At 50.3% G+C, this 11,832-nt stretch overlaps 5 protein-coding genes across 5 annotated transcripts; 2 read left to right on the top strand and 3 right to left on the bottom strand.

Moving 5' to 3' along the window:
• Positions 1-449: 449 nt before the first annotated feature.
• Positions 450-3,091, bottom strand: APUU_50936A (cell division control 45 family protein; the record flags this gene model as incomplete). Its single annotated transcript, XM_041705989.1, has 2 exons — positions 450-2,258; positions 2,309-3,091. The coding sequence occupies 2 exons, from the start codon at positions 3,089-3,091 to the stop codon at positions 450-452; spliced, it is 2,592 nt and encodes an 863-aa protein (XP_041558419.1).
• A 616-nt stretch (positions 3,092-3,707) lies between these two features.
• GPI8 (GPI-anchor transamidase) lies at positions 3,708-4,907 on the bottom strand (the record flags this gene model as incomplete). The annotated part of the gene is made up of 1 exon (XM_041705990.1): positions 3,708-4,907. The coding sequence occupies one exon, from the start codon at positions 4,905-4,907 to the stop codon at positions 3,708-3,710; it is 1,200 nt and encodes a 399-aa protein (XP_041558420.1).
• An 818-nt stretch (positions 4,908-5,725) lies between these two features.
• On the top strand, positions 5,726-6,838 carry APUU_50938S (ketopantoate reductase family protein; the record flags this gene model as incomplete). Its single annotated transcript, XM_041705991.1, has 1 exon — positions 5,726-6,838. One exon carries the CDS (start codon positions 5,726-5,728, stop codon positions 6,836-6,838), a length of 1,113 nt encoding a protein of 370 aa, XP_041558421.1.
• Positions 6,839-7,069: 231 nt separating this feature from the next.
• On the bottom strand, positions 7,070-8,826 carry APUU_50939A (alpha-amylase; the record flags this gene model as incomplete). The annotated part of the gene is made up of 6 exons (XM_041705992.1): positions 7,070-7,326; positions 7,381-7,603; positions 7,653-7,673; positions 7,730-7,753; positions 7,819-8,414; positions 8,475-8,826. 6 exons carry the CDS (start codon positions 8,824-8,826, stop codon positions 7,070-7,072), a joined length of 1,473 nt encoding a protein of 490 aa, XP_041558422.1.
• Positions 8,827-10,230: 1,404 nt separating this feature from the next.
• Positions 10,231-11,443, top strand: MIR1 (putative mitochondrial phosphate carrier protein (Mir1); the record flags this gene model as incomplete). The annotated part of the gene is made up of 4 exons (XM_041705993.1): positions 10,231-10,370; positions 10,494-10,913; positions 10,971-11,265; positions 11,348-11,443. 4 exons carry the CDS (start codon positions 10,231-10,233, stop codon positions 11,441-11,443), a joined length of 951 nt encoding a protein of 316 aa, XP_041558423.1.
• Between the last annotated feature and the right edge of the window lie 389 nt (positions 11,444-11,832).

Genomic DNA, 11,832 nt, shown 5'->3' on the forward strand with positions numbered 1-11,832 from the left:
GGGGTTTTCTGCGGGGTCCATCGGAGTTCATCCGATCAGTATTAGGAAATACCAAAACATACTATTTATGGCCGCGAAAGGCAGTCGATTCCTCTCATTCATGCTAGTCAGATTCATATATTGATGGAACAAACACCAGTAGCGCCAGGACATGTGCAGAATATGCGAAGGGGTCGTGATGGAGGGCAGCAGATGCAAGCAAACAGGAAACCAGCTACTCCGGAACAAAAGAATAAACGACAGAGCAAAACGAATGGCTGTATAGATCCAACATCATAAAGCATATAGGGAAGAGGGGAAGAATAAGGGTAAAAGGTGAGAATATTCATCAGGTGCCCAGTGTATCCAGCCATCGCACGAAACCAGCAAACCAAAACCGCCATCAGTATAGATCATGAGCAGAAACATTAGCAGGTATATCAAAATAGACAAACGAACGAGAAGCGAGCTCAACCAACCACGCTGCGGAAACTGAGAGCTTCGAGGAATCCGCCCAGGTCATCTTTTTGCACCTCGACCACGCAGTGCTCGAAGCTATCAATCCGAACACGGGTATTGGTTTCTTGTACGACTTCCTGGAAGGCAATGCCGAATCGGTTGCGCAGAAGATGTTTGTTACCGCTCATATCTTGTTCGTCCTCGGATTCAGATTCAGACTCGGAAGACTCTTCCTCCTCTGATTCTTCCTCTTCGTCTTCTTCGCCATCCTCTGCCCTTGCAGCTCGCTCGGCGGCACGTTTTGCTCGTGCTTCGTCTCGCTCTTTTCGCTTCTTCTCTTTCCCTTCATTCTTCTTCCGCCGCTCTTCCCGACGTTTAGACATAGCAGCAAAGTCAACGACACCGCCTCCGCCACCGGTACCGACAACCACATAGAGGCCGCGGTCCTCGTCGAGGCCAGCGAGTACCAGTGGTGTACCCGCAGCTCGTCTTTTTCCGATTTTGATGGCGTCACTGCGCTCTCGTTCCTGCACACGGATAGCTTCCGCAACCCATAACGCAAGCTTTGTCAATGCTCCTGGGTTCGTGAAAAGTTTCACGTCAGGGCCATCTTTGACAACCGCAATGCGGAAAGCCCGTAGGTGTCTGATCTGATGCTTTGAGAGTAGCGATGTACCGGTACGAAGGATGGCGCGTTGTAGGTGTTGAGCAAGTGGTAGCGCTTCCATGAGAAGTGTAGGCGACTCTGACGTTAATGAGAGCGCATCATACGCTGTCCAGAAACGTGGGAGAAGGTCTGATGGATCTGTATCTGTCTCTTCAGAGGCACCGTTGCCTTCTATCCTCTTTGGCCGGTGCAGGCGTTTAGCATCCCATACACCTGGGACTTCTTCGGGCCCAACCTCGAGAATCGCGCCCACCATGATTCCTACATCTGTGGCTGAGAGGCAAGCCTTCCAGCCCCAGCAGCGGACAAACCCCCAGCCTTCCCGAGACACGGCATGGCCAGGTGCTTCTTGAGGTACCAGTCCATCCAACCCATACATCGGGGCGTATGTGAGCAGTCGTTGCCGTAGGACCCGCTTTAGTTCCATGTCCATGTGCGTGTAGTTCTGGTGACATTGCGTCAAGCTGATTCCCATTTTTGCCAAAAGCTTGTGCAATCGTTTTCGTCCATTTTCCGTCCATACGTGTAGTCTAGATGCCAGGTAGGGACTGTGCAGCATGCTTTCATAGAGAGACCAGTGCCGCACAAGGATGAAACGAGGCTCAGGTGATAACCGGATAGACTTGTCGGTGGGAGACCGCGCGGTGGTTGGGATGACGCCGGAGATCTCCCCCCTTATATCGCGGTATTGGTCACTAGGGTCGGGTGGGTTTAATCGGTTGACTTCGTCACGTAGTATTTGCCGTATTCGTTCTCCTCGCTCTCCACCCCATCCCGCTAAACCTCCAGACTCCGATGAGCTCGAGACGCCAACCCCAGACATAGTACGACCGCTCAGTTCCAAACTGCAGACCCCGACGATGGCCAGCCAAAGGAGGTCGTTGTCGTCACGGCCCAACTCCGATGCGAGGGAGTACATGATAGAGGAGATGGGCTCTGAGTAGGAAGTTCCGGAAGAATAGTACTGCTGTAATACGCTCTCGTGCTTGTGCTTCATTCGGAGTAACCGGCGTCTCAATGACTGTGTGGACGGCTGTTTTGTCTGTGCAGGTGAGGGTGAATCTGATACGGGAGTAGCAGAGCGCGACGAGTTTGAAGAGTCGTGTCCGTTGCGTCTCCGCTGCCGAGTCGGTGAAGAAGCAATCGATGAGCCCTAAGTCCAGTATTAGCAGCCAACGCGTACATCAATTCCTTAAAACATACCGAGTCACTCCGCCTCCGCTGCCGAGGAGGCCCATCCTCATCATCAAACTCGTCCTCATCATCATCCTCCCTTGACCAGGATTTGCGCTTCTTCGAGTCGGAGCTTGACGGCGGCTCATCACCCTCATCATCATCACCCTCATCCTCTTCCCCCTCATCTACCTCCGGCATCTCCAACAGAGCACAATATGCCTCCCTCTCCTTCTCCATCTCTTCCTCAATATCCCCATCGTCGTAAACAACAACACCCCCATTCCCACTCCCAAACTTGTACGAAACCGTAACACACCCTTTATCCACACCCCGCGTTTTCCTCCGCGCAGTATCACCATTCGCATCAGCCTCCCTCAGTACTTGCTGCTGCTGTCCGCCCTCGCCCCCAAAAACATTCGCCAGATTCCACGGCCGCCGCGCGTCAAACACCCAAACCTCCACGCCCCCCATATCCTCCGCCTCGTCATCCTCACCACTCAGCCCTAGGATCTCACCGAGGTCCACAAGCCCACCAACGCCCAGGCAAACAACAACACCTCCACTCCCCCCATTCCCCGTCTGCATTGGCCGGACAAGCTCTTCGCCGGCGCGTGAGAGATCGCCATATCCAGCAACAGGGTGAATCTTATGTGGGATGTAGTCGCGTTTCAGGAGGGCGGTTAGGATTCGGCACGCGCAGAGGGCATCTGGTTCGAGCGCGACGAGAATCAACACCGGTGGTGAGAGGGGGTGATGCGATCGGAGGAGCTGGAGGTATAGGTGGGATATTAGCTGGCGCGGGAGATACATGGCCAGTCAGTCCAGTGTATTATTTCAAGTCACAGTCGGTCGAATCAGTAGTATTGTCGGTGGTGGTGGTGGTAGTATATCAACGCGTCGAGAGGACATTTATAAGAATGGAGTAGATCATAAAGAAGAGAAAAAAAAATGATGACGGAAGTTATAAAAGGTGCGAATTGAGGCCTGGCAAGGCCCTATAATTGAATGGAAGAAAACTGCAGAGAAGCCAAGCTGTAGACAGGCGCGGTGGTGGTCGCTTTTGTTGGTTTCCGATCACTGCAAGGAAGCCCCGATTTGGTCGCGCACCACGGCCCAGCGACGCGTCCAGGGCGTGCCGCACGTGCGGAGTCCGGCGCCAAGCCTCCTCTTTCAAGGTCGAGGCGACAACAGAGAGGCATGTAATTCATTCCTTTTTATGGGGTGTTTCATCTGAAATGTGGATTAATACTCTAGATATGAAATACAGGGCTGAGGATGGAGAGTATTTGGAATGCCTTTCTAGCCGGGCGTGCGAATGCCAGGAGAAGCACCGGGGTATGCTTTGAAAATGACCATTATGAAGCACGCTAGAATATCCAAGAATCTTATGCAAAAACAAAAACGAAATATTGTACTAGTAATGGGATCAGGCCATGGTCCCGCCTAAGGCAGATCCAGTGAACCAGACGGCCGCACACGCCCCCAGAATTGACAACCCAATCAAGCGTTTCTCCCAGGGAGTCTCGTCAGCCAGTTTCACAGGGCCGACACTCCTTCGCTTCACTTCATATGCAGGCCGAGCTTCTGTATCATCTTGCTGGGATGTGGCATTGTCGGCGGTGGTATAGTCCTGAGAAAATGACCGCCACTTCTCGACAAGTCGCGCAATTTCAACAAGGTCCTCCTTCAGCGAACCTGGCTCGTCAGCATCGGCCTTCTCTACCTCAACGCTCTGAACGTTCCCAAAGAAATCCACCAACGTCCGAAGGCGGCCCTCCTGTTCTCCTCCAGGGAATAGGTCCCATCGGACACCAGGATTCGAGTGGATCTTTGATTCATCGTACGAATCGAACAAGTCGCCCAGCGTTTGCTTTGAATTCGCACTGGTCACCTGAGTCTCGAGGAATTCAAGCACATAGTACGTCCAGCGGTCAATCACCGCAACCCCCACATCATTATCCGCATGGTGAGAGTAAGACGACTGGTCAAGTTCGCTGGACCCTGTCGCAACGATATTGGGCGAGTAGAAATTAGTGTACATCGTATTAGCCTGGCAGGTGTCGATCATAAATAGTAACTCGTGGTAGCGCTTCTTCTCCCACATCTGCCCAAATGCATCCGCCAGATCCCACGCTCCGATCTCTTCGGCGTCTTGGAATTTGAGGAACTGGTCGCCGCCATGTCCTGTCATATACACGAGCACGTTGCTCCCGGCGTCAGTGTTCAAGCGTTTGCTGCGCGGAACATCCTCATCTAATCGGTCGGTCAAAAGACGGATGAAGTTCTCCACAGTGACTTCGTATCCCCGGTAGTCCACCTCGATGTTATCACCATAAAGATCCACCGCGCGGTCGGCATTACTGTATACAGTTCCGGGGAATGCATTTCGGGGGTTGCAAGCCATGTCATCTGGGAGCATGAGGATGATCTGCGAGTCGGGGATCCCGAGGCGCTTGACGGTTCGGTAGAGTGAGAGGACATTTGCGAGGTGACGGTAGTTGAACCAAAATCGCGAGGTGGCAACGAGGACAGCCCAGTTTGATGTATGCTCTGCCGATACTAGAGTCGCGACGAGGAGGAAAAGAAGGAAAGAGAGGGCTCGGGGGAGCCCAAAGTACCGAGACATGATGAGAGGGAATCAGATCATAATAAGGTGGGGTGAATGAATGGACGATGAGAGCGCAACCCTCAACCACAATTAACTAGTGGTTACCACTGGAGCGTATTGATCCCGCTTTCATCATAGAACGAGGAAGTTGAGTTGAGGTTGTAAGCTTGTCTGTGGGGAGACAAAGTGGCTGTTCTGGGCTATCTTAGGTGTGATTATTAATGGGCGATCAAGTGCCAAGCAGGCCGTTCTTCCCGCCCACCACAGTAGACCACACATTCTCTCACCTAGGCAGTCACTAAGCTACAATTTGGTCATAGCATGAAATATCTACTCAAAGCGAAGATAACTTGAGATGAAAAATACTTGCCATTTTCAACAAAATATGGACAACAATTCGACCAGCAAAGTTTTGAACCACACAAGACCATTGCAACGCCCCAGGCGACGACAATGCTAGCCATGTAGGCGCAGCAGTGCTTCATCCCATTGAGGTAGTGATGCCCTGATTCAAAGCTTTATTGTAGGAGTAGGAACATGGGCTGTGGCAAATGCTTCTCGAGGTTGGCTTCATCAATGCAAGACAAAGGTATATCTTAGGACCCGCGGGGGATATTTGATCTGCAGGACTTTAAAAGGAAGAAGTCTAACGGGCTCAATTGTACCTATTTGGTATTGTTAGTTATTAGTCAAAAACTTATTATAGTCCCATACCCTTGGTCATTATTCTATATATACCTTATAGACTCTAGAGTATATATAGGCATGGATGTCACCGACTGAAGGGACTTGTGAAGAATCCCCATGGAGAACACGATCTTGGCAATCCGGCTGTTATGGAGGCCCGAGACCAGTCAGACTCATTTTCTCCCCCCTTCGACTCCATAAAAGTTGCTCGACCCTCCAATTCCCTTAGTCAGATCAATCGCGCCTCCGTCACCATGGATAACCAACCAAGTCCATCTGCCAATGTTCTTCTTTACGGTGCCGGCAGCGTCGGTGGTGTCTATCTATACCAGCTCCTCCAAGCCGGTTGCAATGTGACAGCCGTTTGCCGGTCGAATTACGAAACCGTCAAAAAACACGGGTTCAAGTTGTCATCTGTGAGATATGGCGAGGTGACCTACCGCCCAACCGTCGTTGTGCGCAACATCTCTGAATGCGCCGACGACACTTTCGATTTCGTTTTGGTCTGCACCAAGTCATTCCCTGGTAGCACGCCATCGCTGCCCGAACAGCTCCACCCTGTCTTGGATGGCAGACCACAGACAGCCATTATCTTAGCTCAGAACGGCATCATGATCGAGGAGGAGGTTATCGCCGCGTTTCCGCAGAATCCAGTCATAAGCGGGGTCATCTACTTGCCGGCGGTGCAAACAGGCCCAGGCACAATCGAGTACCCGGAGATGCTTAACCTTTTTGAACTAGGTACTTACCCGTCGACGGCACCAGAGTCACACAAGGTTGCTGCAAGACAGTTTGCCGACCTCATGATCAAGGGCGGCGGCGATGCCGAGGTCCACGAAGACATCCAGGTCGCGCGCTGGTCCAAGCTACTTTTGAATGCGGCATGGAACCCAATCTGTGCGCTGACACTTACCACTGACGGGGATTTTCTCCTAACCTCGGAACCATATGCCTATGATCTGGCTTGGGGTGTAATGCTGGAGATTATTGAGCTGGCAAGGGCGGTAGGAATCGAAGGTGTGACGCCCGAGGTGGCTGAAAAGAAACTCTCCATCGCGAAGAAACGAGCGGAAATGGGGACAGGGAGAGAAGTGAGCATGCTTCAGGACGTGAGGCAGGGCCGGGCTATTGAGGTGGAAGCAATCTTGGGGAATGCGGTTAAGCTTGGGAAGCAAAAAAATGTCCCCATGCCTCGTTTAGAAACAATTTATGCATTAACAAAGGCCAGAGGTTGGGCACTGGCCAAGGATAGAGGCACATGATTCAACAGGTTAAAATGCAATTTAGACTATAGATACATACTATATCACACCAGGCACGGCTAGAACTACATTCCAGGTGTACCATCTTCCATATAAAGCAAGTATAACACGAGGAAAGAGCAACCGACGCTTGTAGCCGCGCCTGCCACATACGGTATTGACGCGCCGAGGGTCGTACCTTCCTCATGTAGTCGAACAGTCTTTCCTTCCATCATAGGAGGGTGCCGAGCCTCATAGAATCTGGTGGAGATTCTCCCTGCACTTCACAGAAGAATTTACCCAGACACTAACGCTATAAGCTCCGACAGGAAACATCCCATAGCCTTTCCTGTTAATCTTAACTGTCTCTGTCCGGTTATTCAATATATCGGTCCATCGTTCCCCAGCATGCGTGCGGCCAGCGAACATGCACTTCCGAGATGGCCCGGCATTGCTCAAGATACATGCAAGGCCGAAAGGGTGGCGGTTGTTTCCGTAGCGGACAAACCCTTAAATAACCGTTAGTACACTCTTTGGTCACAAAGTGACATTGGACCACAGACCAATGCAGTTTGCTTTATCAAAGTAGTCCCTCTGGACCCCATTCGCGTACAACTTGCGGGCCTGTGCGAGAGTTGAGAGTTGGTTTGCATATTGGGGTCTATCGGGATGTTTGTTGTCGCTTGAAATGCCGTAGACATCTCCATAGAAAAGGCACGGCTGGCCCTTGTCACGAAGAAGGATTAAAGCGTACGCAAGTGGTATAAAGAAGGCCACAATGGGAGTCTGGTATGTCCGTCAGTTGAATCATGGGTAAAACGTGCCATTTGCTTACCTCCAGTGACTGCCCTTGTTGCTTTACTCATATATCTAGTTAGTTAAGTATTAAATCAAATGTAAATCTTGTCTTACTGTGTCATGGTTTGAAACGAATGTCTGCCAATGTGTGAAAAAGAAAAGTCAGATAGATGTGTTTCAAGTTGGCCAGCAGACAACCTTACAACTGCATTGTCAGGACTTTTCTGAACGAGAGTTCCGTCAAATATCCGCCGCATGTCTGCTCCTTTGGTACGTGAAATGACAGAAAACCGATCGACTAGAGGAACGTCAAACAGGGACAGTTGGTGGTCCATCCTTTGCAGATAATCAAGCAGGATGTTTATTTTGCTCGACCAGTATTCTCCGACGAAAAAGAACTTTTCACTCAACCGTCGTCGAAGCTCTTCGATGAAAGTCTTCTGAAATGCAGCTGAATAGTGTTTCACTGCGTCTAATCTCATGCCACTGAGAGGTAGTTGGGCGGTGATCCATCTCCCCCAATGGAGAACATCATCTCGCACCTCTGGGTTAGAGTAGTCAAGATTTGCAAACATGAGGTAGTCATAGTTCCCATTCTCATTACTGACGTCGGTCGCCCAGCCTTTATCATAACCTCTTGTTTTAAAGACAGCCTTTTCTTGCCGAATATTATCCCAGTCGACGCCATTGAAATGAGGCCAGTGATATTTCACTGCGCTATATTGGTCACCGCGCCCTGGAAAATTAAACCCTACCCAGCCCTCAATATCCTCTTGTATTGAGATTTCTTGATTCCGATCTAGCATTATCAGCATCTCCCAATTATTATGTCTAGAATTCTTCAAGGTATAGTACATACGCTGCGGATCTACCTTGACTGCTGGAAAGCGTTCCGTGAAATCAGCCCCGGCTTTATGGTTGAGCACAGCATCCCAATAGATCCCAATTCCCAGGTCTTGTGCACCGGCAATAAGTCTCTGCAGTTCTTCTTTGGTTCCCCATTTCGTCGGCCGAGTCCCCTTCTGGTCAAACTCGCCTAGATCGTAGAGGTCGTAAATGTCGTATCCGTTGCCAGAAGGACTCATAGCTTTACATCCCGGAGGAATCCATATATTGTCAACACCCATACGCTTCAGTGTAGGTAATTCCTGGAGGAGGCGACGCCAGTGAGCTTGATCATCAGGAACATGCCATTCAAATGCCTGGAACATAAGCGAGTTGTCGGGGGCGTTCCAAGATGGGAGGTCATGGAGGCACGAAGCCTCATCTGTTCACAAGTAATCTTCTATCAGTACCGAGCTTTTTGTTAGCTTTGAATGTGACCCAATAGAGCCTACCCTCGATTTCTTTCCATGGTTGTTTTCCCTTCCTCCCAAAGGAGTAGTCGCATAACAGAGAAGAAAGCATTTGATATATATTTATATATATCGTGTCAATAATGCCTAGTGATCATGAAGAAATGTTGAGGCTCTACGAATCTACCTGCGCCTTCGTGTAAGTTAAATAAATACTAGGGAAGCTGTCTGATCTCGATGTGAGTAGCCAAAAGATGCATCAAATGTGTATGCAGTACATGTCACAATCTGACTGAACAATGATGGCACGGTTTCAGCTCATATTATAATGAGTGGAGTTGGACAAAGTATAGCGCCTCTTATAGCTTTTGTGGCTCAGTTTGCCTGGCAAGGTCTAACATCTGCTTGGATCGACGACAGGGATGTCAAAGTTTTATATCTGGCAATTTGAAGTCCCTGCAAAGCCGCACGATGTTATTGTACTTTTTTGCGTGAGCTTTTCAGATGATGACTCGATTGAGCCATATGCCCGGAGATGCAGAAGTTAGCCTGAACGCCCATGATTGTGACAGCTTAGAACATCCTTGACCCCCTACGGTGTAGGTACACCGTATGCATGATGCCTTGTGCCAGCTGTAGGAATCTGGAGCAGTTGGAGATAGGTGGACCAATCAGATCGACGTCGGGTATGCTGCCGTGATTTATGCCTGAGGCTGTGAAAATTTTGACAGCTTCTGGTTAGGTATTCCGTTCAACACCTGGAAATGACGCAGGACTCCACGCCCCGGGTCTGCTCGCGATAGTGAAGGCGCTATGACTTTCGAGCTCCAATATATGGTAGGTCAGTAACAAATATAATACAAGAGCGATTGGAAACAGCCGGCAAGCAATTCACCGAGTATATCCCGCGCCCAAGGGTTCCAAGACTCTTCTGAGTCTGCCAAGTCTGGTTTCTTATTCAGCTTCAAATATTTTTCCTAATTATGATGTAACTTTTCGCATCTTGAAGTCGCCATTCGAGCCAGCAGTGGCCACAAGGTTGATGTCGCAGTGTTGACCGGGCGATCGGAGTTAGCGGCGGTGGGCCGGCCAAGAAGGCGAAAAGTTTTCGGGTGCCGTTTTCCTAGTCCCGGCCTAGTCGTCACCATCCCTTCCAACCTCCTCCCAATTCAATTTCTTCGCATCACATCCTCTCAAAGGCCTTCAATTGCCCTCTTCCATTCGTCTCCACTCTTCCCTCTCCCATCTCTCTTTCATTTTATTTCTTCCTCTTTTCCTTCTCTCCTGCGTAAGGCACAGTCTGTCGCATAATCTGTAATAATGGCCTCCAACACTGCTCCTAAGGTCGACGCTCCGGCCGCCCCTGCTCCCCTCTCTGGGCTCCAGCTCTACTCCAGATTCGCCTTCGCTGGTGCTGTCTGCTGCTCCGTCACCCACGGTGCTCTCACCCCTGTCGATGTGTAAGTTACAATCACTTCTATCGTTGGCCCTTGTCCAGTGAACGCGCGCCTTGCCGGAAAATCCGTCCTCTGGAAATGTGCTCTGAATTATGTGCTAACATGCTCCTTTTTTGCGCCATACAGCGTCAAGACCAGAATCCAGCTTGACCCGGCTACATACAACCGCGGTATGATCGGTGGTTTCCGCCAGGTCGTTGCCAACGAGGGTGCTGGCGCTCTCCTTACCGGTTTCGGTCCTACCGCCGCCGGTTACTTCCTCCAGGGTGCCTTCAAGTTCGGTGGTTATGAATTCTTCAAGCAGCAGTGGATCAACCAGCTCGGTCTTGAGAACGCCTCCAAGAACCGTACTGCCATCTACCTCGCCTCGTCCGCTACCGCTGAATTCTTCGCCGACATTGCCCTCTGCCCCCTTGAAGCTACCCGTATCCGTCTTGTCTCTCAGCCCGAGTTCGCTAGCGGTCTTCTGAGCGGTTTCAGTAAGATCCTCAAGAACGAGGGTATTGGCGCTTTCTACTCTGGTTTCGGTCCCATCCTCTTCAAGCAGTAAGTACCCGACCAAAATGCGACAGACCCGAACGATTACTAAGCAATTATTTGCAGGGTTCCTTACACCATGGCCAAGTTCGTCGCTTTCGAGAAGTTCTCCGAGGCCATCTTCACTGTTGTCGACAAGAACACCCTCTCCGACGGTGGTAAGACTGGTGTCAACCTTGGTGCTGGCCTCCTTGCTGGTTTCGCTGCCGCCATCGTCTCCCAGCCCGCCGACACCATGCTTTCCAAGATCAACAAGACCCAGGGTCTCCCTGGTGAGGGCACCACCAGCCGTCTGATCAAGATCGCCAAGGAGCTTGGTCTCAAGGGCAGCTTCTCCGGTATTGGTGCTCGTCTCTTCATGGTAAGTCAAGACCCAAGGTGGATGCAATTCGGCCGCACACCGCTCAACTCAGTCTGTATCAATATGCTAACGGTCTCAACAGATTGGTACCATCACTGCCGGTCAGTTCGCCATCTACGGTGACATCAAGCGTCTTCTCGGTGCCACCGGTGGTGTCGAGATTGCTCCCTCCAAATAGACGTGAGTCTGTATTGTTGTGACTGTTTTGGTGTATTATATTGCGCACTAGATTTGCCTTATACATTGTTCTTAGTAGATTTTTCGTCTGAAAAGTCTTTTAACGACCACTCGATTTTCTTTAAAAATACATTTACTATTTGGCGGCGGTCAAATAATTAGGCTTCTGTAAAATGCGGATATACAATCGTGGCTCCACGTTCTCGAGTCCAATCTTCGAAGTAACCTTGTCCCTTGATCATCTCGTCCCGAAATGTTAAGTTAAAAATAGCATCATCTTTTTTAACTCAATATCTTCCGCATTAGCCTTGACTTGGATGGTGATTTGAGCCTCTTAAGTGAGCGGTAAAGATTGTGGCTGAGCCGACCTCGGACTAGACTTGCTCCATT

This window comes from Aspergillus puulaauensis, chromosome 5 (genome assembly GCF_016861865.1).
Source record: "Aspergillus puulaauensis MK2 DNA, chromosome 5, nearly complete sequence".
NCBI lineage: Eukaryota > Fungi > Ascomycota > Eurotiomycetes > Eurotiales > Aspergillaceae > Aspergillus > Aspergillus puulaauensis.